Source organism: Gorilla gorilla, chromosome 5, assembly GCF_029281585.2.
Source record: "Gorilla gorilla gorilla isolate KB3781 chromosome 5, NHGRI_mGorGor1-v2.1_pri, whole genome shotgun sequence".
NCBI classification, from domain to species: Eukaryota; Metazoa; Chordata; class Mammalia; order Primates; family Hominidae; genus Gorilla; species Gorilla gorilla.
In genome coordinates this window covers 53,883,234-53,909,610 of record NC_073229.2, presented here as the reverse complement: position 1 = coordinate 53,909,610, position 26,377 = coordinate 53,883,234, and the positions used below count along the sequence as shown (strand labels likewise).

The following is a 26,377-nucleotide window of genomic DNA, read 5'->3' as shown; positions in this document are numbered from 1 at the left end:
TTTGTCAAGAAGGTAAAGAACCCAGGTGGGAATAAGGTCGTAGACCCACTGAGGAGGGATTTAACATGGACACAAGGTGAGTGGGAAAAACTGCTACTGAGAAGGAGGAAGTGGAGGTGTCAGGAAGATGGGGTAATCGAGGAGGGAAGAGGATGTGGTAGAGAAAATAAAAAAAATAACAGTGAATGCTTGGCAAGCACTTCCTTTGTGCCAGGTACTGTTGTTCTGAGTACATTCCTTATCTTTATTTCTTTAGTGTTACTGTCCTCATTTTACAGATGAAGAAACTGAGGCCCCAGATCACAGGGCTGGTGAGAAGAACGTGATATCTCCAGAGCTAACACTTAACTACTATAGTGTACCACACAAGGAGAGAGCAGCATTAGAGAGGGGTGCCACTTCCTCTGATGGAGGATAAAAAAGAAAGATTGCCAGCCTGGGCAACATAGTGAGACCCTGTCTCTACAAAAAATAGAAATAAAAAAATTAGCTAGTTGTGGTGGCATGTGCCTGTAGTCCTAGCTACTTGGGAGGCTGAGGTGGGAGGATTGCTTGAGCCCAGGAGTTTGAGGTTGCAGTGGGCTATGATTGTGCCACTGCACTCCAGCCTGGGCAACAGAGCGAGACCCTGTGTCTAAAAAAGAAACAAATAAGATAAAAGGAAAGGCTGAACTAAACTCAGATTTCTAAAGGCAATGCCCTATCCTGCCGGGCTGGAGGAAATCCAACTGCAGCCTTTACTGTGGTTCTTCCTGGGAACTTTATGAAACTTACTTCTGCCATCTTACGGACCCCACAATCTGGAGAAAGCCCCCGTGCATATGAGTCTGTATTGAAACCACTGAGATGCTGTGCCAGTTAAGAATGTGTGGGCCATACATACAAGAAACCTGCCTGATAGTGGCTTAAGCTAAAAAGTGATTTAGTTATTTCACACAGCAAGAGGTCTAGAGGCAGGCAGTCCTCAGAGTGGTTTCATAGTTCCCTGATGTATCCAAGCATTTAGGAACTTTCCATCCTTCCATTCCATCATCCTCAGTGTATGGGCCTTTTACCCTAGGCTTGCTACCTCATGGTCACACCATGGCTGCCAGAGCTGCAGAGCTCACAAAACCATCTTCAGGGCAGGTAGCAGGTGCAGACCACCTGTATCTTCTTCCCAGACTTCTCCCAAGTTCTCTTGGGCAGGACTGAGTCCTAAATCGATCCCTAGCAAAGGGAAAATCAGCACATTTGGCTTAGGGCTTTCATGGGTCACCTTCTGGAGCTGGGGGAAAGGCCCACCTTCCCGAGCAAGCTGCATCTAGAATAAAATGTGAGTTCTTTAAGGAAGATGGGAGAATGGCTGTTGGGTGGGTAACCAACACGTCTGTCTCAGAAGACCACTGACCCAGTCCACAGGGCTCTTTGGGGTCCATGGTCTGCTGCCCCAGGCCACACTCCGGACACAGAAATTTCAGCCAAAACCAGGAGCCCTGGGCTTAGGGTCCAGCCTTCCCGGGCACACCCAGCAGCTCCTTCCTGGGCTTTGCCAGGGTGTTGTGGGGAGCTGGCACCGTCCCAAATGAATATGGGGACTCATGGGCTTCAAACTCCTTCTGGTCAGGAGAAACCTCCTATCTAAGCCACAGTGCTTCTCAACCACACTTCCCTCTCTCATCCCCCACCTTGTCCCATCCCAGGGTCCTGGCCAAATATTCTCAATAGTGAGACCTTTGGGAACACAGAGAGGAATGTATTGTGGCAGCTCCTTCTCTTGGCCAGTTAACACAAACTTGTCCCAAGGTGTGGCTACCTTTGTGCTTATGGTGGCCGGGGGCTCAGGGGCAGTAACACAGGGAGCAAAAAACACAAATTCATCTCCATAGTGCCCGTGCCACACTGGCAGCAGGAAGAATGGTGCAGTGGTAAATTGGAGACCTGAGCCCTGGCCCTACTCTGGGCCTAAGTGTCTTCATCAGTAAAATTGTTTAGAGGGACCACAGTAGGGCAGGAATGGAGGAGTTCCACCCATTCTGCAAACTAGATATAGAGGCCTCCACCAATTCCCTAACACAGGGGTCCCCAACCCCCAGGCAGGGGGCCGATACCTGTCTGTGGCCTGTTAGGAACAAGCTGCATAGCTGGAGGTGAGCCGCAGGTGAGTATTACAGCCTGAGCTCTGCCTCCTGCCAGATCAGTGGCGGCACAAGATTCTCATAGGAGCACGAACCCTATTGTGAACTGCACATGCAAGGGATCCAGGTTGCACGTTCCTTATGAGAATCTAATGCCTGATGATCTGAAGTGGAACAGTTTCACCCAAAACCATTCCTCACCACCTTTCCATCCATGGAAAAGTTGTCTTCCACAAAACCAGTCCCTGGAGCTAAAAAGGTTGGGGACTGCTGCCCTAGCAAAATGCCCCAGTCAGGTCCATTTCTACCCAGATGGTGAGGTTGGGCGGTCCAGAGGAGCGGGCCCTGATGAGTGTGTGGGCATCCAGGTGCAGTGCTGGAAGTTTCCAGCCTGGCTCCATGATCATAGAGGGTGGGGCTGGGGCATTTGTTAGGAATTGACAGAGGATACCTAAAGCCTCATTTCAGTAGCTAGAACAGCCTCATTCCAATAGCTCATAACTGGGGTCCACAAACTATAGAATTCAGGGGTCTGTGCACTTGGATTGGAATAGAATACAACTTTATTTTCAGTCATTTCTATTTCCTTGGTTATGAACAAAGGTAGCAAAGTGCAGTTGTATCAGCAGTGCCAATAGAAATCACAGAGTTTTTCATATCCCTTTACATTTGCCACAGTTATCTTAAAATATTGTTTACACTCATCTCTACTTCAATTTACCATTGTTTAATAGGCCTACCCTCGATCTTTTTATTCAATATGTTAATAAAGAAACCTATACACATAGTACCACGTTATACATTTTAAAAATATTTTGACAACTGTATATAAATATAACTAGCTTACTTTGTAATCCTACATATTTTATGTGTATGAAAATATTATTCTGAAATTAGCCAGGCATGGTGGTGCATGCCTATAGTCCCAGCTACTTGGGAGGCTGAGGTGGGAGGATCACGTGAACCCAGGGAGGTCAAAGCTACAGTGAGCTGTGATTGAACCACTGCACTCCAGCCTGGGCAATGGAGTGAGACCCCATCTCAAAAGAAAAGAAAAGAAAATATGATTTTGAGAAGCGATCCATGGCACAAAAAATGGCCAAGAGCCCCTGACTGAGAGGGGCCCTGTTGACACTCACATGCCACCCGCCCAGAGTGAGGGCAGCTGCCCAGCTGAGCAGGGACCCCGCAGGAGGAACCAGAGCAGGAGAATCCCTGGCACCACCCTTGCTCCAGTACACACCCATGGGTGCTCAACGAAGAAGTGAGGACAACTTGCTGCCATCTTCAGTTTGATGGAATGTCCTTAGGCTTCTGCTGCCGATTGTGAAATCACCGGCCTCTTACCTAAAAGCTCAGGAGGATTTAGGGGGAATGCAGATAGAGCACCTGAGTTCACTGTGTAATGAAGGAAGGGGAGCCTCCCAGCATTAGATCTTAGGGAATTGTTCAAATTTAAGGAAGCAAAAGCCAAGAGTTGGGAGGAGAGGCAGGGAGAGATTCCTCCCTCCTCAGCTGTGGCTATAGCATTGCTTGGGGCCATGGAAAAACAGTTTTCCACACCCTAGCAGACAGCAAAAGCTATTTCAATGTGCCAAGTGAAAGTTGAGCCATGCCCTCATCCAAACTAGCCCCCAGCCTCACGCAGGCAGTTCGGGGCACCCGTGCACACTGGGCTCACTCTTACGGAACTGTTCCTCCATCAGGCAGCTCTGGGCACCGGTGCACACTGGGCTTGCCCTTACAGAGGCTGTTCCTCCGTTTCCGTCTCCCCTTGTGCTGCCCCTCACTGGGGGCAGCACCACCCCAATCCATGCCAGGCAAGCCCTGCCCTGGGACACCACTGCTGTCTGTTTTCATGGATGACTCAGGCCCCAGCAAAGATACTCTTTGTTCCTCAAAAGAGGGAATGGAGGGTACACTTGCTCTTAGGAAATGTCCCCGACCTTGCAGTCTGGCTTCCTGATCTCTCTCTGTTAAGATCTTTTAAGCCACCCCATCAGCCACAGAACGAAGCCCATCCACCAAGAATACCTGAGCCCACATCTCCCCCTCCCTCACCCCGCCAGCTCCTCTGCCCCCCGACAGCAGGAGAATGGACTTGTTTCCTATTACACAGGCCATGTGCCCACTGGGCAAGACCCAAACCCGTGGAACCCCCACTCCCTTTACTCCCCACCCCCTCTACCCCCCACCTTGCACTGCTGAGCGCCTCCACCGCCTTTTGAAGAAACTTCACAGGTTTGAGAAAACTCTGTGGGAGGGGCTGAGGTTTAATTCCGGAGTGGGGATGGCCTAGGAGGACACCAGAGGATGAAGTGGGGGGTGGGGTCTGGGAGTCTGAAATAATAAGAGATTTTCGGGAGAGCAGCTCAAAGGTACAGCCCAGGGCCGCCCACTTCTGCTTCCTGCTGGGCTCTCTGCCACCTTCCATATGACATTGGCCTGGTCGGGGCAAAGAAGTGACCAACAGGCCCCTGGGACATCTTTCACTCATTATTCATTCACGCACAGATATTTGCTCACAGTGGGCAACGGGAAGGGGAGGCCAAACCACACACTAAATGCTGCCCACAGAGGGCCTGCAGCCCGGGGGGATGATGGAGAACAGCTGCCTGGAGGGAGGCCTAAGGTAGAGCCTTGAAGGCCAAGGAGAATGGAGAGGAGAATGGAGGGCCTTCCACGCACGGGCACTAAAAGAAGGCCAAGCCTACTTGGGGAGAGGCAATATCGGGACCTGTGCACTGGGCTGCACTGGGCAAAAAAGGCTATGTGTGTCATGCTGTTGGGAGAAAATGGGTCCTGCGGTTAAGTACATCTGGGAAGTTCTGGATTAAATGAGGAACGGATCTCTTTACTGCAGGACTTGTCAAGACCTTTAACCTGTGAATGCAGAATGAACCTTACGGTGGATCCCAGGACTGGTGTCCCACACTGACATAAGGACTAGCTAGGGGAGGCAGTGGGAGCTGATGAGATTAGAGAGAACACAAGGGGTTTTGAATGCCAGGCCAAGAAGGAAGGCTGGACTTTTTCCTTGGGGCAGTGAGAATTCTCAGGAGGCTTAGAGGGATGTAGACTCAGGGAACCTGGGGCAGTTTAGTAACCAGCAAGGCCAGGGCTGTGGCAAGACTAGCCAGTCCCAGTCAAGGACTCCCCAACTCCTTGACAGCAGGGCCATTCTGTGGGAGAGAAAACAGAGACCATGGACACAGTCAGCAGTAAAGGTCTCAGACTGGCGTGAAGAGGGAAGGCTGGGCAACCCTTGAATCCAAGCTGGGCACAGTGCTCAAGCCTACTTGGGTTCCAATCTGACTCCACCACTTCCTAGCTGTGGGTGTCTGACCCAATGTCTCTGTGGCCTCAGGGTATTTGTTTTTTTTTGTTTTTTTGAGATGGAGTCTCACTCTGTCACCCATTCTGGAGTGCAGTGGTGTGATCTCAGCTCACTGCAACCTCCACCTCCCAGGTTCAAGCAATTCTGCCTCAGCCTCCCGAGTAGTTTGGGATTACAGGCATGCACCATCAAGCCCAGCTAATTTTTGTATTTTTAGTAGAGATGGGGTTTCACCATGTTGGCCAGGCTGGTCTTGAACTCCTGACCTCAAGTGATCCACCCACCTCAGCCTCCCAAGGTGCTGGGATTACAGGCGTGAGCTACTGCGACCGGCCTGTGGTTTATTTTTTAGAGCAGTTTCAGGTTGGCAGAAAGTATAGAGGTTCCCACCTACTTCCTCCCCTTCTCTCTCCTCAGTTTTCTTGATGAGTAACATCTTGCATTAGTGTGGCACAATTGTTACAATTTATGAACCAATACTGATACATTATTATTAACTGAAGTCCATAGTTTACTTGAGGGTTCACTCTGTGTTATCCAGTCCTACAGATGGTAACAAATGCACAATAGGTATCCACCATTACAGTATTAAACAGAAGAGTTTCAAGGCCTTAAAAATGCTGTCTGGGCCTGCAGGGTGGCTCATGCCTATAATCCCAGCACTTTGGGAGGCCAAAGTGGGAGGATCACTTGAGTCCAGAAGTTCAAGATCAGCCTGGGCAACATAGAGAAACCCCGCCTATACAAAAAAGAAAAAAATGTTTTAATTAGCCACCTGTAGTCCTGGTGCACCTGGGTGGCACAGACCTGTAGTCCCAGCTACTTAGGAGGCTGAGGTGGGAGGATGGCTTGAGCCCAGGAGGCTGAGGTTGCAGTAAGCTGTAATTGTGCCACTGAACTCCAGCCTGGGTGACAGAGCCAGACCCTGTCTCAAACAAACAAACAAACAAAAGCTTTCTGAGCCTCAGTTTTAACACCTGTAAGATGAGTGTGAAGCTCCATCTGAAGCCCCCCAGTCTCCTCCTATAGGTTTTTGATTTAGGCCTCCCAACAAATCAAGTATGACTGAAATCCACTAAATGTCTCGAACTATGGTCTGATATCCATCAGAATCACTAGGCTTGGGTCAGGGCGACAGGTCCTCATTCAAATGCACATTCTAAGGTCTCAACTCCAGACCTGCTGAGTCACAAGCCCTGGGGTGGGGCCCAGGAATCTGCATTTTAACAAGTCCCCTGGTGCACAAGGAAATTTGAGACCCACTGTGCCCCTGACAGCTTGTGCACATGGAAATTTGTTCTGCCAAAGTTTCTCAGATAAAAACAGAGAGGTTCTAGCCACTGTCAGGTCAAAGCTCTGGAGAGCTGTGCCATCTCCCAAAGGGAGCAGAACGGTTTGCCATCAAGCCAGGCAAGAGCCCATTTCTGCCTGTGCAGCTCGCAGTCTCCGAGCCTGCTGTTGTTTCATATCTTGATTGCTTATCACTCACCCAAAATAACCTGAATGCAATCGCACCAGCTGCAGCTCTCTCTGCAACTCCCTTAATTTAGCAGCCAAACACATTGGGTTCCTTCACAGAGCACAAGGCCTCAGCACGGGGCCCAGGAAGGGGCCCCTCCCTCCCAGCTGTCTGTAGTGAGTTGAATCATTTCCCCCTGGAATTCATGTCCACCTGGAACCTGAGAATGTGACTTTATTTGGAAATAGAGTATTTGCAGGTGTAATTAATAAGGATCAAGATAAGATCACACAGGATTAGGGTGGGCCCTAAATCCAATGACTGTTGTTAAAAGAGGAGAGAACAGAAGAGACAGAGACTGGAGTGATGCAGCAATAAGCCGGGGAATGCCACGGACTGCCCACTGCCACCACAAGCTAAAAAGAGCCAAGGAAGGATTCTTCCCCAGAGCCTTCAAAGGGACCACAGCCCTGCCAACACCTCCATCCCAGATTTCCAGCCTCCAGAACTGTAAGGGAATCAAGTTCTGCTGTTTCAATCCACCAGGTTTGTGGTAATTCGTTAGAGCATCCCTAGGAAACCAACGCAGCATCACTGCCATAGGCCCCCGGCCTGGCTCAGCGCCCACTCAGCCCCACTCTGGCAGGAAGGAAAGGGCCCCACCTGCAGGCGATTCTCCAGATGGGCAGTTTAACGTGGCCTGTTAGGATCAGAGCTAGTTTCTCCCAACCGACATCTTTGAATTCTGCATCTACTAGGCCCATTTCCCACATAAGGAGAAGGACCCTTCTGTCCTCTGCTTGAAAGGCTGTATTCCAAGAAGGGCTGAGTTTGGTAGTGACAAATAAATACTGGTCCTTGGGCAGTGTCTGGCCGGCGGTGCCATGCAAGATGAGTCCCTACAGCTTCATGCCACTCCGGCGCCGTGAGTCCTTCCGGGCAATGGGGCTGAAGTTCACAATCTCCTTGTAGATGTGCTCTGAGAAAGGCAGCATGGCTTAAGGTGGGTAAAGAGGTGCTGTGGCGAGAAAGTCCACCCCCCTTCAGAGACAGCATGGAGAGCGAAGTCAGCTCAAGGAGAAAGAAGCACCCAGGAGACAATGCCCACCAAGAAGGAGGTGGCAGGTAGGGCTGGCAGAGGCCAGGCACAAAGATAGAGGAAGCAAGGAAGAGAGGCTGCAGGCGGAGGCGAGGAAGCCCGAGGCCCCAGCTCTTACGCTTCCATTCATCCACTGTGAGTTTCTCGTGTTCTAAGGAATCATCAAACGGCTGCTGGGCCTCCGTCTCTTCCTCAGGGTCCCGGAAGGGTTCAAAGAAGGGATGGGTGAGGGCCTGCGCGGCCGTCAGGCGCTTGTCCACGTCTAGCTCCAGCATCTTCTCCAGCAGGTCCGCAGCTGCAGGGGCAGAGCCATGAGCCTCACACCGGGGGCTGGGAGAGCCCGCCCTCTGGGATACGCTGAGAGGCCCCTGGGGAGCGGGCTCTGAGACTCACCCTGGGGGCTGGCCCGTGGGAACAGCTGAGTGAAATCCTTCCTGGGGGTCTGTGGCAGGGACTGGATGTAGGATTTGGCCTGGAAGACAGAAAAGCATCAAACCCCTTAGGGCTCTGGCCTCAGCGTGTAGAGCAAGGATTTCAGAAAAGCCTCAGAGCAGGGCTGAAAGTTCAGGTCAGGGTCCACGGTGAGATTAAGACAAGAGTGCCTGCCAGGGTAGGAGGTTGCTGTGGGAAGGTGCTGGTGAGCCTTCTTCCATAAAGGCCTGCAGCCCACTGGGCCCACATCAGGCAAGCACACAGCCCAGGCCAGCCTAGGTCCCATTTACCACCCACCGCTTTGTCGTTCAGCTTCTGCACAAACTCCGTGCCAGGCACCCCGGTCACTTTCAGGATCTGGGTCAGCTGGTCCAGGTCTTGGTGGCAGGTTAAGGCTTAGCCTTGCTCTCCTGGTGGGTCTGAGACTGCCCTTCCCGCGACCCCACCATCACTTCACCCGGGCACCATGGCAACTGATCATCCAGGCTCCAGCCCTGCCTAACTACCTCCTGCTCTCAGGAGGAGGCTTATTCTTCAGGGCTCAGGGCTCTGGAGAGCTTTCCAACATGCCAGGCTGAGGGGGGTCCCTACCCAACAAATGCATGTGGACTTCTCAGCCTTCATCCCAGTGACTCTTTTCTGTTTCCTCGTCTTCTCACCAAAGGCCTGCCCTGCACACACAGGTACTCAGTTAATGTGTGCCGTGCCAAAATGTATTTTCCACGTAGTGGTAGAATTTTTCATCATTTTGCTTATCTACATTTTTTTTTTTTTTTTTTTTGAGACAGGGTCTCACTCTGTCACTCAGGCTGGAGTGCAGTGGCACAGTCTTGGCTCACTGCAACCTCCACCTCCTGGGTTCAAGCGATTTTCCTGCCTCAGCCTCCCGAGTAGCTGGGATTACAGGCGTGAACCACACCCGGCTAATTTTTGTATTTTTTGGTAGAGATGGGGTTTGACTACGTTGGCCAGGCTGGTCTCGAACTCCTAATCTCAGGTGATCCGCCTGCTGTGGCCTCCCAAAGTGCTGGGATTATAGGTGTGAGCCACCATGCCCACCCAACATTTTGTTTTTTTGTTTTTTTTTTTGAGTTAGGGTCTCCCTCTGTCACCCAGGCTGGAGTACAGTGGCACAATCATAGCTCACTGCAGCCTCAACCTCCCAGGCTCAACCCTCCCACCTCAGCCTCTCAAGTAGCTGGGATTTTTCTTTTTCTTTTTTTTTGAGACAGAGTCTTGCTCTGTCACCCAGGCTGGAGTGCAGTGGCGCGATCTCGGCTCAATGCAAGCTCCACCTCCTGGGTTCACGCCATTCTCCTGCCTCAGCCTCCCGAGTAGCTGGGACTACAGGCGCCCGCCACCACGCCCAGCTAATTTTTTGTATTTTTAGTAGATACGGGGTTTCCCCTTGTTAGCCAGGATGGTCTCGATCTCCTGACCTCATGATCTGCCCGCCTCAGCCTCCCAGAGTGCTGGGATTACAGACATGAGCCACCGCGCCAGGCCCATGTCTGGCTAATTTTAAAAAATTTTTTAGAGATGGGGTCTCACTATGTTGCCACATCTGGTCTCAAACTCCTGGGCTCAAACGATCCTTCCACCTCAGCCTCCCAAAGTGCTGGGATTACAGGCGTGAACCACTGCGTCCAGCCTTATCTGCATTTACAAATTATTCTACAGGGAGTATGTATCACTCTCACATTAAGAAAAAAAAGACAGTTATTTAAATAAAGTGTCTGTTGAAGGAAGGAATCCCTAGATGGAGTTTGGCTTTTCCAGCAAAGGATACAATCTTTCCCCTTGAACAGAGTTTTCCCTGTCAGCATCTCTGCCATGATACAGCCCACAGACCAGATGTCCACTGCAGAGGGAGGGAGAGTGTCACCTGGACTGTCTGACTGGGGCCCAGCAGTCAGTGACCAGATGGCCCCAGGACCACCCTCTCAGGCATTGACCACTGACCTGTCTGGTTGTAGTGCATCCAGCTGAGGATCACCTCGGGGGCTCGGTACCAGCGGGTCACCACGTAGCCAGTCATCTCGGCGTCTGCATGTCGTGCCAGCCCAAAATCCAGAATCTATGGCACAGGGGATAAATAGAAAAGGAACTTGCTGAGGGGAGGAGGCTCTGGGAGCGGCTTCCAGGGGCTTCCCTGGGGGAGGGCCCATCCCGCCTCTGGGCTGAGCCTGCAGCCCACTCACCTTCAGTTCACAGTCCTCATTCACAGCCAGGTTGCCTGGCTTCAGGTCCTGGGGGGAGGACAGAGAATGCATGCTAGGCTGAGGCAGAGATGGAGCTTGTCCTAGCTCCACCACCATCCAGGGGTGTGACCTCAGCCAGGCCCCTTCCCCTTCTGGGCCTCAGTTTCCTCATGTGTAAAATGAGGGTTGGACTAGGTGTTCTCTCAGGGCCCATCCAGCTCTAAAATGTTCCTGATTCTTGAAGCCTGAAACACTCAGCTCAGGGCTCACTTTGTCTGCAGCAATTCCCCATGAAGTCCCCTGGGACACAGTGACTCTTTTGAGCAGGGCTTCCTGGGCCGTGGCTGGGTGTGAAAACTCCACATTCTGTGCTCCTGGGCAGTGTCCTCTCCCTCCACCTTTCCCACTCCTTGATTGCCAGAGAACCCCATACCCAGGGATGGGACAGGGGCCTCTGAGGACCATGGCAGAGAAAGCACTCACCCTGTGCACGACCCCAGCAGAGTGGATGTACTATGTGGGAGAGAGAGAAGGGTGAGTCCATGGCCCAGCTTCCACACCAGGCACTTCAGGCTGGCCGACCTGTAACAGTGCGCTCCCTCCAGCCTCCCCAAACCTCAGGTCTCGACAGCAAGGCGTCCCCTCTGCCAGCCTCCAAGTCCCCACCCACCTTAAGGCCTTTGAGCATCTGATACACCAGGTACTGGATCTTCTCCTCACTGAACTCCATCCCCATGATCTTCTGCAGATCCGTCTGCATGAAGGGCATCACCAGGTAGCTGGAAGGCGTGAGGGCTTCTTGGAACAGTGCCAGGTCCCACCTAGCCCCAGGTCAGAGCTCAGAGGAGGGACCTCAGGGCAGAACAGGGGTCATAGAGACACCCTCCAGTGTGCAAAAACCAACTCCACCTCAGCCAGCCAAATCACCACACGGGCCTCTGGGCTCCTGGCTCCCAGTCTCCCTGTGGCGGGCCGCCCAGCTGGCAGAGCTCGGAGTAAGCGCTGCAGTTGGAGCGTGCTCAGGAAAGCCACATGGAACTCTGTTCCCGCTCTTCAAAGGTACTGTCTCCTTGCCCTCCTCCACACCCCAGGGAAAGCCACAGCTAGGAGTTAGAAACATCTGCCAGTATTTCCTTCAGCTTCTGTCCAAATATTTGATCCCTCAGAGGGTCATGCCCAGCTGAGATGGCTCCACAAACAAACAATATGTCTACCTTTCCAAGAAGGAAACAATACAACAGTTTCCAGGAGGGTGGAAGGGGGAGATGGGGAGGCTCCTGCAGCCTCTTAGGGGATTGCGCAACAGGATAAGGCCAGCAAAATGTAACTGTTACAGTAAAAGCAAAGACCAGGACAAAGACAAAAAATAATAAAAATTATAAAATAGGCCGGGGGCATACCTCCAATCCCAGTGCTTTGGGAGATGGAGGCTGGACGATCGCTTGAGGCGAAGAGTTTAAGACCAGCCTGAGCAACATAGGGACCCATCTTTCTTTCTTCCTTTCTTTTTTTCTTTGAGATGGAGTCTTGCTCTGTCGCCCAGGCTAGAGTGCAGTGGCGTGATATTGGCTCACTGCAACCTCCACCTCCCAGGTTCAAGCGATTTTCCTGCCTCAGCTTCCCTGAGTAGCTACAACTACAGGTGCACGCCAGAACGCCCAGCTAATTTTTGTATTCTTAGTAGAGACGGGGTTTTGCCATGTTGGCCAGGCTGGTCTCGAACTCCTGACCTCAGGTGATCTGCCTGCCTCGGCTTCCCAAAGTGCTGGGATTACAAGCGTGAGCCACCATGCCCGGCCTGGACCCCACCTTTCAAAAAAAAAAAAAAAAATTAGCCAGGTGTGGTGGCATGCACCTTTAGTCTTAGCTACTCAAGAGGCTGAGGTGGGAGGATCACTTGAGGCCAGGAATTCGAGATCAGGATGAGTAACATAGTGAGACCCCATATCTATAAAAATTAAAACAAAACAAAAAGCTGGCCATGGTGGCATGCATCTGTAGTCCCACCTACTTGGGGGGCTGAGGCGGGAGGATGGCTTGAGCCTAGGAGTTGGAGGCTGCAGTGAACTGTGTTTGTGCCACTGCACTCCATCTGGGCAACCCAGCCCTATCTCTAGAATATAATAAATTTAAAACTTTTTAAAAATAAATGTTACCTTAAACAATTATAAAATAGGCTGTTTTTTTTTTTTTTGTTATTGTTGTTGTTGTTGTTTTTGAAAAGACATGCTGGAGGCATCTCCAGGAGACTCTGGATTTTGGCAGCCCTCTCCTGCCTGACCACACACCTCCCTTGGGGGCCTCTCCATGCCCAGTCCCCTCCTGTGTCTTTCCCCTCCACTCGGGTACTGGTTCTTTCATCTTGGTGACATGCTTCCTGAAGCCTCTCTGTGCCAGAACCACATTCCCTTGACTTTGCTTCTTCAACTGACCACCCCTTCTCCCTCTCTCACCACCAACTTCTAGAAAGGGCAGTCCACACTCCTGGATCCCACTGCCTTAACTCCCAGTCCTGAGTTAACCTGGTTTCTGCTTCCCTCCTACTGCCAGACCACTCAGCTCAAGGTCACCAGTGAACACCCGACAAACACACCACGACTCCCTTTTCTTCTGATCTAACCTTTCACCAAGTCTGAAACTCCCTCTCAATTCTTTGCTGACTCTCCTCTGCCTCCTATCAGGCCCTCTCAGCTTCTTCCATCTGCTCATCCTCTTGGATCTTCTCTTTCATGTTGATATCTGAATCAATACTATCTTACCACATTCTACAATTATCTGTTCCCGGGTGACAGCTATAACCCATCGGTGATTATTCCAGCGCAAATCCACATCCCTAGCCCAGACCTTCGTCTCCTGAGGTTCATATTTATTTGCAACTGTGATTAAACATTGGAATGTTCACAGGTTCTTTAAAAGTAAAGTGTCCAAAATGGAGTTCATTATCTTTCCCCCAAGATCTGTTCTTCCTCTACCGTGTATTTCAAGCAGGAACCTGCCCATTCCCCCACCTCTGCCGCCTCACTCAGCTACTGCACCCCAACAGATGGAACGTTGTGTCGGCCCTGCCTCCCAAATGGGGCCTCAAGTCTGCTCTTGGCATCCCATCCCCTCTGCTTTAGATCCCTACTTTAGATCACTAACACTGACCTCCAGGCTCTCCCCCTCTGCCTCCGAGCTGCTTCCTCCTCCTTTCTTGCTTCTGCCAGTGTGCATCCCCCAAATCCCATCTGAACATATCACCTCCCGGCTCAAAGTCCCCAGGTCTTGAGGCTGCCTGTAGGGTCAGTCCAGATTCAGCTTGACCAAGCCAGCTGCTGGCCTCCACGCGCCACACTGACTTCTCCCATCTTGTCCAAATAGTCCAGTCTCATTCAGACACTGCACAGGCAAAGCTATACATTTTGCAGCTAAATATTCTGGTTCTCTGCCATTCTGTCAAACACCCCCATCAGCCAGAGGCAGCCAAGGCTTCTTAATCCTTGCTTCATGCTAGAAAGAGCTCCAAGGTCCAGACTGACATCTGTGTCCCCAGGAAAGGTGAGTTGGTGCTAACCCTGTGAGGACTGGCAGATGTGTCTTCATGGTGTTAAAGCTGGGTAAAAAGCAAAGCAGCTGTGCAGACTGCCCCCTGCCAGGCAAGCACCCCACAAAGTCCTTCCTGCCTCTTCCTGCCTGCCTTTGGCTAAAAGCATCTTTCCGGAGAGAATCACACTTGACAGGCAAAGGCACAGGACTGCCAGGGAAGGAGGCTCTCCCCGCCGCACCCAGAATAGAAACCCTAGACCCTCCCCCATCTTGCTCCCCAGCGGCATGTAAGGCCTGCAAATGCCCCAGAACCCAGTGCAGCCCAACTCACAAGTCATGGAAGTTGCGCAGGGAGGAGGCTGGGGTGAAGACATCCAGGAGCCCAATGACCTGGGGAAGAAGTCACCTGTGAGGGCTAGACAGATGCTACCTTCTCCTCCCACCTCCTCCTGGGCCCTAGCCATGCACAGGGCCATCCACCCTTTCGTAATACACCATCTCCAGCAGGAGGCATGTCTCCAACCTTCTTGGAAGCAGTAAAAAGGGCAGAGGCCTAGAGGAATCCCCTGGATTTGGAGGGAGTTTGCAATAAATCATGACAGAGAGTCAGGCTGGGGAGAAGGGAAGGTGGGGAGAATGATGTGTGCTCATTGCTCTCAAGTCTGGTGTCAGGGCAAGCAACACAAACCCACTCTCAACTCACCTAGGCAGCAGGAAAGCATAAGGGGGGGGGGGGGTGGAAGGGAAAAAGGAGGGAACAGAGAAGGAGCTTTTCAGCCAGCAAACGCCCTGCCCCTGACCTTGGGTCTCCAGCCACATCCATCCTTGCCTGCCACAGGGCTGGTTCAGAGCCAAGGGCAAGATCACCCTGGCTGGAGGCCATAGGGGAGGGGTTTGCTGGAGAAGGATGGGCTTAAAATGCACATAACATTTTGAAATCATTCTTTGAAATGTCTGCCCTCCAATCTAGGTATCCTGCAGCAAAGCCTGGCTGCCAGGCCCTGAGCTGGGCCCCTGGTTTTCCCAGCTGCTTCTATCAGACAAGACAATCTGATGGTCATGTGCTCAGACCCGGAGCCTCGCTGCCGAGATTGAAACCCCAGCTCTGCTACTGACTAACCATCTAATCTGTGAGCCTTGCTGTGCTTTAGTTTCCTGTCTGTGACATGGGGGCAATAGTACTCATATATCATGAGGACTAGACAAGTTAGTGTATGCAGAGCTCTTAGAACATAGGAAGTGCTCAATATGTGTATGTTGCTATTGTTATCAGGGTCACGTGGACACAACGCTAACTAGGATTCTAGTCCCAGCTGGCCACAAGCTCTCAGACATGGAACCAATTACAAAGTTCCCCTGTGCCAATTTCCTCTGTAGGATAAGACAGTCTGTACCTCACAAAGTGCATTCTGCCAAAAATACCCTTTGACCTCTTCCTGGAAAGTGGGCAGGGAAGGTCTCGGCACCCCCTCCTTTCAATAGTGAGGCGAGAGGCACCGTCAGGGGAGCAGGGAGGAGACTGCCCCGAGCTCTCCATACCGGGAGGCCCCACCTGCGCCTGCCCGACTCCCCAGGGCAGCCCCAGACCCCCTCCCCGGGGCAGCCACCACCTACGTTCTCATGCTGCATGTGCTTCAGCAGCAGCAGCTCCCGGTAGGCGCGCTTGGCGAAGATCTCGGACTGAAAGGGTCGGCTCAGCTTCTTGATGGCCACCTTCTCCCCTGACCGCTTGTCGATGGCCGAGCTGTCGGGCACAGGCCGGTCAGCAGGCGAGGCTCTCCTCCTGGGCCGTATCTCCCAGACCGCCCTGACCCCTCCCACTGGGCAGCTGGGCTGAGAGGGGACTAGGCCCACCCCCTAGAATATGGGGGAGCCGCGGGACGCAGGGCAGGGAGTAGGAAGCCAGGCAGGAGTTGAGAGAGGGGCACAGCGCCAGGGGCAGCAACGTCTCATTGCGACGGGATCCACGGCAGGGCGGGAGTCTCACTCTGTCTGCAACTTGGCGAGCCACCTCCCCCTCTTGGGGCCTCGGTGTACTCGTCTGTAGCAGTGAGGATCTGCCCGATGAACTCCGGGGTCTTGCAAGTGTACAGTCCTGGAGAACCAGGCCCAGTCCCAACTCAACCCACAGAGACCTCACTCAGCCACTCGGTGAGAAAAGGGAGATGGCCGCTGGGTGGCCCCGGGAAGGGCGCTGGGCCTTGAGGTCCGCAGTCAAGGTGGCGCTGGCGAGGGGCCAGCCCAGGGCGGGCTGGGCGGAAAGGGGAGAGCACGGCGCCCGCCCCCCGCCCCCCGCCCCCCAGCGGCCCAGGGGTCTCACCACACGGAGCCATAGGCCCCGCTGCCGACGTGCGTCGGGGACACGTAGGTCTTGGGCAGCTCCCAGGCGGTCTTGTTGACGTCCTGCTTGTAGAAGCCCTTTTTCCGGATGAGGCTCATCCCGGGCACCCGATCTCGGCGGCCCCGGCGTGGCGGCTGCGTTCGCGGCCCAACGGGCTCCTAGCGCCCCGACCCCCGCTGCGCCCGCCCCGCGCCGCCCGCTCCTCCCCCGCGCGAGGGCGGGGGCCCCGGGCTGCTACGCTCCCACCTGCCGGCTCGCCCAGGTGCGCCGGGGCCGCCACGCCCGGGCCTGTCCAGCCCTGCGCTCCCGCGCTTCCGCCCGGCCCGACGGAGCCACCGCGGCAGGTGCGGCCCAGGCACGGGGTCGGGGCTGCCCAGCGGGACCCCGGTGCCTCCCAGCCGAGCGCGGGCCAGCGGCGGGGCTGGTGGGTCCAAGCAGGAGCGGGGAGGCAGTGCTTCCCAGCTCCCTCCAGCCCCGGTCTCCGTAGGAAGAGCTCCCTGTGACTGTGAACACACAGGAAAGCAGAACAAAACCCCACAACCTCCTCATTATGGAAAATGTCAAACATGCAGGAAAGAAGTGAACAGAGTAAGCCAGCGCTTCTCACACTTGAGTGTGCTCAGGAATCCCCTGGGCATTGTATTTGATTAAAATACAGATCCTGACTCAGTAGGTTTGGGGTGGAGCCGAGATCCTGCATTTCTAGCCAGCTCCCAGATCTGAGGCTTCTGAACCACATCTGACAGGAGGTTCTAATGAACCCCCGTGACCCCAATTCCCCAGCAACCACAACTCATAATCAATTTTATTTCATCCACATTCCTCTCCCACCATCGTTTTGAAGCAAAACCCAGGCGTCATATCATTTTATTCATAAATATTTTTGTATCTCTAAAAGGTAAGGATTTTTGAAAGTACGTATCCACAATGCTATATATATATATTTTTTGAGACTCTGTCGGAGTGCAGTGGTGCCATATCGGCTCACTGCAACCTCCGCCTCCCGGGTTCAAGCAATTCTCTGCCTCCGCCTCCCGATTAGCTGGGATTATAGGTGCCTGCCACCACACCCGGCTAATTTTTGTATTTTTAATAGAGATGGGGTTTCACCATCTTGGCCAGGCTGGTCTTGAACTCCTGACCTCGTGAACCACCCGCCTCGGCCTCCGAAAGTGTTGGGATTACAGGCGTGAGCCACCGCGCCTGGCCCACAATACATTCTTAAACCTAAAATTAATAGCACTAATTCTGTAATACCAAATATCCATGCAGGCTCAAATGTGCAGGATTTTTGTTTGTTTTTGACATGCAGTCTCACTCTATTGCCTAGGCTGGTGTGCAGTGGCGCCAACTCAGCTCACTGCAACCTCCGCCTCCCAGGTTCAAGCAATTATCTTGCCTCAGCCTCCTGAGTAGCTGGGACTACAGGTGCACACCACCACTCCTAGCTAATTTTTGTATTTTTAGTAGAGACGGAGTTTCACCATGTTGGCCAGGCTGGTCTTCAATTCCTGACCTCAGGTGGTCTGCCCACCTCAGCCTCCCAAAGTGTTTGGATTACAGAAGTGAGCCACCACACCTGGCCCAAATGTGCAGTTTTGAACACAGTTTCTGTGGACTTCCTAAGGCTCTATGAGGACAGTGACTAATTGGGGCCCTTGCCACCTGTCTGGTGGCCTGTGCAGCCTGATGGAGATTCTATGCTCAAACCACAAAGGCCTCTGAGGAGCAAGGTGGGGAGGTGGGGGGAGGAGATGGCTGCAAGGGCTCTGGATGCCCAGCCTGACTTGTCCAACCCCTCTCTTGCCCAGGCGTGGGGCTGTGGAAGGGGCGGGGACCACCTGCTTCACTTTGTCAAAAAGAGAGAAGGTCTATTGAACAAGGAAAGAAACTGGCTAGGGGCTTACAGCAAGCCGGGGGTCCACACTAGGGAGTCTGCAGCCCCCAAACTCTGTGCCCCAAACCCTCCCAGGCAGTCCTGCAGCCTCAGGCACAGCCTGGAAGATCATTCTGAGGTGAGGGTGGAGTGCCATCATCACACAACACCACCCGCCATTATTTCAGTCAGGCAATCTGTCTTTTTCATTTCTGGCACATGGCAATATATCAGCAAATGTGTGGAGAATGAATGGAGGAGTCAGCCCATTAGATGTAAAAGAGTCATTTAATACACACTTGTGTTTGCCATGTGCCAGTCATTAAGTGTTTTATATAACTCACTTAATCCTGGTAAGAGGCCTATGAGTCAGTACTGTGATTATCCTCATTTTAGAGATGAGGAACCCGAGGTACAGAGAGGCTAAGTAATTTGCCCAAGGTAACACAGCTGGTAAGGGCAGAGCTGGGTGAAAGCAAGTACAGCCTGATTCTAGAGTCCCTGCTCTTGGCTGCGAGGCTATGCGGTGGCCTAGAGTTGACAGAATTGCTCCTCAAAGGAAATGGCCTTGCCCACATCATAAGGACATGTCTACTGATCCAACCGTGTCTCCCTCAGTCCATCCTGCCCTGGGGTATCTGATATTTTCCCCAGCCTTTTCCCTCCCCGACTCCCTACTCTGGCCCTGAGACCCCATGAGAGCCTAAGGAACGGGGTCGCTTGCCTGTGAGTGCTGCAGGAGTTTTGGACCTTTGGGATCAGTGGCACCAGTGCAAGGTATCTTGATTCTGAAGTTGGGGTGGGGTCCTGGAAGCCAGATTTTAGGCTAGACGCAGGCAAAAGAGAGTAACTGACCTCAGAGATTCAGGTTTTCTTCTGGTTTGAGGATCCAGTAAGGAAAGGGGCTAGGATGTGGCACCAGGTCAGGATGGCGCCTCTCTGCTGCACGTCTTAAACACCTGAGTGGGGCAGAGGTGAGCCCAGGAAGGTGGGGATACCAAGGACATGCTCATCGCCCAAGTGGGTGCGATCTTCTGAGGGCACGAGCGGCCACTCTGGCTGTGGCTCCGGATGCTCTTGAGCAAGGGTCAGGAAGTGACTCAGGCCTCCGACTCTGCTGACACTGACCCCTACTCTGGGCCTGACTGGCTCTGCATTACTCAGCAGCCAGGCAGTCTGGGAGGGAGCCCTTGGAGGATCCAGCTGGGGAGTCATGAAAGGGAGGGGAGGAGGAGAGGGTCACTCAGGTCATCCTGGATACCCTGCTTCTCCAGCCTGAGGCTCTCTTCTTTTGAGTTCCAAGGGCCCTTTGCTCTTCTCCTCTCCAGACACCAACCCAAGGTTGTCTTGTTGGTTTCTGCCCTATGAGCGTGGAGGCAGGGATTCAGGAAACTAGCTTTGGAATGAGGTCTGAATTTACATCCCTTCTCTGTCATTACCAGCTGTGTGACCTTGGGCAAAGTCTGGCTGGCCCTCTCTCTGAGCTCCAGTGTCCTCCTTGTGAAATGGGGATAATAATAAAGTATGACAAGCATATTGAAAGAGCCTTAGGATTGTACCATTTCAAGTACATATTCCTCACGACAACCCAATGAGGTAGGAACTTTCAATGCCTCCAACCAGAGATCACCAGAAACACACGTGTGGGTGAACAAGCTGAGCTGATGACTCGTTGCAACAAGGGAGAGCATGCACCGTGGGGATCATGGGGTGTCCCAGGAAGGGGGCGTTAGAAAGGACTTAGTCTAATGTTTGGAGTTGTGTTCGGTGATTGGGGAGGGGTTAAGAAGTGAGGCTTTGTTCTGGATTGATGCTGTCAGGAAGTGGAGCTAACACTATGATTGGGAGTCTTAATACATCTTGCCTAGAAGGAAAGCAGACTAGAGCAAGGCTGAAGCTACAGCTGGTAAACCAGCAGCCTCCACTCAGCTTAGCTCTACAGGGGGATTTGGGTCATTTCTGTGGTTTGACAATATTCATGTTTTGTCTGTGTTCAGATATGATTAAGGAGTAGTTTCATTTTTGTCTTAGTCTGCCCTGGTCGTGGATGGCCTTGTTCTATGCTGATGTCTGTGAAATCGTCTATGTTCAGCACAGCAAAACCGAATTGCACCAGGCTGGACAGCTCTGAGCAACCAAGTCCTGGCTGATAGGACCAGGCAGCTCCCAGATGTCAGGGCTGCTTTGGTCTAGTCTATTCCAATATAATTATTCCCCTGGTACAGATGGAGAGACTGAGGCCCAGAAAGTTTACGTAATTTGCCCAAGGTCACACATAACTAAGAAAGTGGTGAACATGATCTTCATACCTGGCATCTGGCTCCTAAGTCTGCACATTTAACTGTCAACTGGAATTCCTGGTGCCCAGCAAGTGCCTGAGAAGTGGCTGCTGTTGTTGCATTGTCTTCCTAGCTAGCCTGTGAGCCTCTGGAGGCAGAGACATGGTGTGGGAATTGATGACTGGTTTCTTAGAGATCAAGACAAAAGCCCCACATAGCTATGAGACTGTCATGTCCCCTATCCTGGCCACCCAGACCCTATCTTGCCCCACAAGCACAGCAGCCACCCTGTCTGTCCCATATGGCAGGACCAGCATGAACCTCCTCACCATAATGGGGATGGGCCAGCAGGAACATCCTCACCATGAGACCTCCACAGAAATGAGAAAGCATGACACATCTGGGGTCCTGTGAGGGTGGGACAGGCCAGGGAGCCCTAGAGGTCTGGCCCCAGCTCTAGAGAGTCCCATGCTCTTTTGGGGCTTTCAAGACTCCATGAAACAAGCAAAATTGCAAGGAGGCAGGGAGATGCAGAAGAAAGACTGCAGATGTGGGCTGCTCTGTGGCGTGGTAAGCTGTGTGATCTTAGACAAGTTAGTTGGCTCCTCTAAGCCTCAGTTTTCTCATTTGTAAAACGAGAGTGGGTGATAAGACCCATGTTATAGGGCTGTTGTGAAGACTAAACGAGATGACTAGAAAAGTGTCCAATTCAGTGCCTGGCACACAGTAGGTCTCGCCAGAGTCTCCTTCCCCAGTGGACTATGTCAGCTCTGCCCGGGTACTCCAGCTGCCCAACCCCAGCCCCTGCCCTTTGGCTGTCCAGTCCCTGCCCCAGAAAGTGTCCCCTCTGTGAGAGTTGGCTCCAACTCACGTCCAACTCCTCTATTAAGTTTTTTGCCAGATACTCAGCCCAAGGATTCATTGACCCATTCATTCAACATTTATTTGTTGGCTGGGCGTGGTAGCTCATGGCTGTAATCCCAGCACTTTGGGAGGCTGGGGTGGGAGGATCACTTGAACCCAGGAGTTTGAGACCAGCCTTGACAACATGGTGAAACCCTGTTTCTACTAACAATAATAATAAAAATTAGCCAAGCATGGTGGCACACGCCTGTGGTCCCAGCTACTCAGGAGGCTGGGGTGGGAGGATTACTTGAGCCTGGGAGGTCGAGGCTGCACTGAGCTGCACTCCAGCCTGGGCAACAGAGCGAGACCTTGTCTCAATAAACAAGTAATTTAAAATGCTGGTATTTAATACTTCTGTATGGTTCAACTAAATGTAGTGGCAGGTGGTATTAAGTGCTATGAAGAAAATAAGGCAGAGTAAGGATCTAAAGGACTAGTGAGTACTATTTGATCAGGGAAGGTCTCTCTACGGAGGCAACATTTGAGCAACCCTTGAGTGGGTCTGGGAGTGAGCCCAGCGGACATCTGGGGAAAGAGCAGGTGCCTGCCTTCCAAACCCCTCAGGGGACACTTGACCCTGCAGACCAGGCACCCAGCCTCATTCCTCCTGTGCCCATTACTTCCCTACTCCAGCAGCCTCTGGTAAGTCCCTCAGGGGAACAGCTTAGAGCGCCTGGGACACCTTACTGACCTCTGGAAACTTTTTTTTTTTTTTTTTTTTTTGAGACAGTCTTGCTCTGTCACTCAGGCTGGAGTGCAATGGCACGATCTCGGCTCACTGCAACCTCCGCCTCCCAGGTTCAAGCAATTCTCCTGCCTCAGCCTCCTGAGCAGCTGGGATTATAGGCATGGCCAGCTAATTTTTGTATTTTTAGTAGAGACAGGGTTTCACCATGTTGGCCAGGCTGGTCTCGAACTCCTGAACTCAGGTGATCCACCTGCCTCAGCCTCCCAAAGTGCTAGGATTACAGGCATGAGCCACCGAGCCTAGCCAGCCTCTGGAAACTTGATGGGGTGCTGGGCTCCTCCTGCAAGGCCATCTCCCCAACCTTGTCTCCCCATTACCTCTTCCCCTTCTCAGGGGCAAGGGCTGGTCAGCAGACTTAGGGCTCGAGCAGAACATCCATCCCAGCAGCAAAAGATAAGGCACCATCAGCCAGGTGCGGTGGCTCATGCTTGTAATCCCAACACTTTGGGAGGCCGAGGCAGGCAGATCACCTGAGGACAGGAGTTCGAGACCTGCCTGGCCAACAAGGTGAAACCCTATCTCTACTAAAAATACAAAAATTAGCCAGGCATGGTGGTGCTTGCTTGTAATCCCAGCTACTTGGGAGGCTAAAGCAGGAGAACCACTTGAACCCAGGACGCAGAGGTTGCAGTGAGCCGAGATCGTGCCACTGCACCCCAGCCTGGGCAACAAGAGTGAAACTCCATTTCAAAAAGAAAGAAAGGAAGGCAGGAAGGAAGGAAAGGAAGGAAGGAAGGAAGGAAGGAAGGAAGGAAGGAAGGAAGGAAGGAAGGAAGGGAGGGAGGGAGGGAGGGAGGGAGGGAGGGAGGGAGGGAGGGAGGGAGGGAGGAAGGAGAGAGAGAAAGAGAAAGAGAGAGACAAGAAAGAAAAGGCACCCTCCCCTGCTCCCCTGCACCTCCTCCACCTCCTCCTCTCTCCCCTCCTTCAGCTTTAGCACCCCCTGGTGGAAGACGGGGGTGGGGACAGCTCTGTGAATCGGGCACCTCTCAGCCAGCCTTCTGGGTTCTGGATGACAGGCTTCCCCTCTTCACACCTCCCTCCCCACACCATCCAGTCCACACTCCCCTTTCCACTCCACCCCTAAGGCCTGCCTCCCTGCACCCAGCCCACAGGTCACCCCCCTCCACTCCACCCTACAAAGATGTGGCTGGGGTAAGGTCTGGTGCCCAGGCCTCCGCTGTTTGATCTCGGCCTTGTCCTTGGTAGCATTCAGCATAATATTAATTAATCTGCATTGTCTCCTGTGACATGTCCCTCTCCACCTCTGGACAATGACTCTGTAAGGGCGAGGGCAGTATTCTGGCCACTGCTGAGCCCCCTGGCACTGTGCCTGGCCCATTGTAGCTGCTCAGTAAAGACTTAGTGACTGAACCAACCAAGGAGTTTTGTCTCTTCTGGGTACTACCCATAAGAGGAAGATGTGGCTTGAAGACCCAAATGGTGGGACCGAGTAAGCAATAGTAGGGGAATATGCTTGGCTAGCCTACCACAGGGTGGGATCTGGGATGTGTGGTCACTGTTCAGTCTGATACAATCTGTCCTAGGATGTTTCTGAATTTGCTGTTCTTCCCTTGCTCCCTGAGGGAAGGCCTAGAGGCTTCATCCTTGTGGGGCCCCCAAGGTCCTAGCATGAGGCTGGACCTTCATATGGTGGTGAAAGAACGAGAGTGTACAACCTGAATCTGAGGCCTCTTCTCTTGCCATGAATTTGCACCATCCACTCCAAAGCAGGTTCCTCCCTGTGGACAGCCCTCCTCACCACTCCCACTGAAGCTCTGCATGAGCCAGATCCTCTCCCTATGGAATTGTCCACCTTTCCTTCCTTCCTCTTTCCTTCCCTCCCTCCCTCTCTCCCTTCCTTCCTTCTTTCCAAGCCTAACTCTAAACTCACATCTACAAGGAGGTGTTCCCGAGTGAACTCTAGATCCACTCACCCCACTAACCCTGTGCATATCCCTCTCCCCAAGACCTCCACTGCACACCACCCACTTCCCCCTCCACAGGCTTCGTGACGTCCACATTCTTGAAGCGTGCTTGTACTCCTGTGAGCCAGTAGAGAGGTAGCTGAGTTCTGGGAGACAGGGCTGAGTCTGAATCTCGTGCCTCCATTTGTGGCTACAGGTGGAGCTTCCTCATCAGTAAGATGGGAGAATGTCACTTGCATAGCCAGGGACACCAGGAGGGTTTACTGAAGTAACACATGCCAGGTTGCAGGCATTGTGCATGGTGCTCCCTCTGGTCCTTCAGGACTGCTCATGTGTCACCTCCTCCGAGGTCCCCTTGACCTCATTACAAGCCATGCTCACCTGCCTTACCTGGCCTCGTGTTCTTCAAGCCCTGTGTACCTGTTTATTGTCTGCCCCCCTCTAATAGAATGTCTTGAGGTTGGCGAGGGTAGGGGCTTTGTCTATTTTGTTCATCACTGAATTCCACGTACCTGGAAGAGTGCCTGGCAGCCGGTGACTGGCTGAATGGCAGGGATGTAGCAGGGCCTTATCCCCAGCAGCCTTGTTATCGCTGCATCTCTGTCTGTGTGCAGCTGATATGCAGGCCCAACTCACCTTCGTGCCTGGGGCAGTCTCTGCTGTGCTGACCTGACAAACCGCAGTAATGGAGTCAGGTCCTGCCTGGACTCCTGTGTGCAGCCTGCCTCAGGCAGGAGAGGCTATGCACCCTGGAGGCCACCTCCACAACCTGCCTGTCCAGGGCAGAGGCCACGGGGTCTCCTTGCTCCACCCGTTCTAAGTAAACTATCCAATGTCAGGACACATAGATCCTCCCCAGAAGCCCTATGGACCTTGGTCAGGGGCAGATAACCCCAAACAAGACTAGCAGGGCTACCTGCCATGGCAGAGGTTCGGGCTCTGATTCCAGCTCTGTCTCTAATTTGCTGTGTGATCTTAGGTAAGTCAGACTGCCTCTCTGGATACACTCATTTTCTATTATATGCATTTAATAAACATGGAAAGAGCACTAATTATTTCCCAAAAGTTGTTATAAGAGCTTACATACATGTAACTTAATCCTCCTGAGGACTCTATGAGATGGGTTAACAGTATCCCCCATTTTATGTATAACAATGAGGCACAGAGAGGTGAAGTGACTTGCCCAAGGACACACAGCTAGTAAGCACTAGAGCTGGGAGTGAAGACCAGGTAGTCTTGCCCAGGGTCAGTGCTAGTAACCACTATGCTTAGCTGCGCTGGATGATGCTTGTGAAGGGCTAATCTTTTGTAAGAAATAAAATCAAGTAGAAAGAACATTCCAAGACCCTGTCTCTAAAAAAATAAGAGTCACAGAGAGCTCCAGCACACCACTGTCACTGTCAGCCCCAGCACAGGTGTGGCAACAGGGATGAGTAAAGGGCTGTGGAGGGGAAGCCACCCTGATCCTGGTGACTACACTTCTCTGACAAACAGCTTCTCCCTGCTTCTCAGGCCTGGTCTTCACTCCCTCACACTTGCCAGGGCTGCCCTTCCTAAGCCAGGGGGCACCCGGATCCAGCTTTGGTCACCTGGAAAGAGGGTGCTCCAGCTGGGCAGCTTGAGGGCAGCACAGCTCCCGTGTGACAGGCAGCCCAGCTGTGATTAATCTTCCTGTTTCAGAGCAGCCCTGCCTCCCCATAACGCCCCACCCCTGGTAGCTCTCAGTGGCCTCCAGGATAAAGTTTAAACTTCTTAGTCTGTTGGGCAAGGCTTGCCCCCATCCGGACAGGCCCTGCCTTTCTTGCTAATCGGATCCTCCAAGGTGTCTGTGCCCAGGCAACCTCCATTCTAGCCATCCGCAAGCGTGCCTTCCTCATCCCTGTCACCACGTCTTTGCTTGAGCTGTTTGTGACCTGTCTGGAATACCATCCTCTGCTTTGCCAAGGGGGGGGTGGGGCATCCTCGTTCCTTACAACCTGCTCAGCAGCTCTTCCTGGGCTGGCTTTGCCAGGCCACTCTCACCAGCACCCTTAGACTTGGAATTCTCAGTTAACTTTCAAACAAACCTAAATTGTAAGTTCTTGAGGGCATGAGTGTCTTATTTTTCTCTATCCTCCTTACCTACCTGGTGA

At 52.7% G+C, this 26,377-nt stretch overlaps 2 protein-coding genes across 5 annotated transcripts in view; both read right to left on the bottom strand.

Annotated features, from left to right (window-relative positions):
* Nucleotides 1-2,657: 2,657 nt before the first annotated feature.
* MAPK13 (mitogen-activated protein kinase 13) lies at nt 2,658-22,359 on the bottom strand. Of its 4 annotated transcripts, none has more exons than XM_019029981.4 (12): nt 16,491-22,356; nt 15,785-15,914; nt 14,502-14,560; nt 11,316-11,466; nt 11,129-11,158; nt 10,646-10,693; nt 10,407-10,521; nt 10,234-10,305; nt 8,742-8,821; nt 8,406-8,484; nt 8,131-8,307; nt 2,658-7,892 (listed from the first exon to the last, which is right to left on the bottom strand). In XM_019029981.4, exons 1-12 carry the CDS (start codon nt 16,607-16,609, stop codon nt 7,813-7,815), a joined length of 1,140 nt encoding a protein of 379 aa, XP_018885526.1. In that variant the 5' UTR covers nt 16,610-22,356; the 3' UTR covers nt 2,658-7,812. The 4 variants fall into 4 exon arrangements, with proteins under 4 accessions (XP_018885526.1, XP_004043935.1, XP_018885528.1 ...); XM_004043887.5 differs by having other exon boundaries at nt 11,316-11,424; nt 16,491-22,351; XM_019029983.4 differs by lacking the exon at nt 11,129-11,158 and having other exon boundaries at nt 16,491-22,359.
* Nucleotides 22,360-23,153: 794 nt separating this feature from the next.
* Nucleotides 23,154-26,377, bottom strand: part of MAPK14 (mitogen-activated protein kinase 14) — a 96,180-nt gene continuing 92,956 nt past the window's right edge. The window contains exon 12 of the mRNA XM_055390288.2: nt 23,154-24,914. Within this exon, the coding sequence (XP_055246263.1) occupies nt 24,832-24,914 (83 nt within the window). The 3' untranslated portion in view covers nt 23,154-24,831. The remainder of the gene's footprint in view (nt 24,915-26,377) is intronic.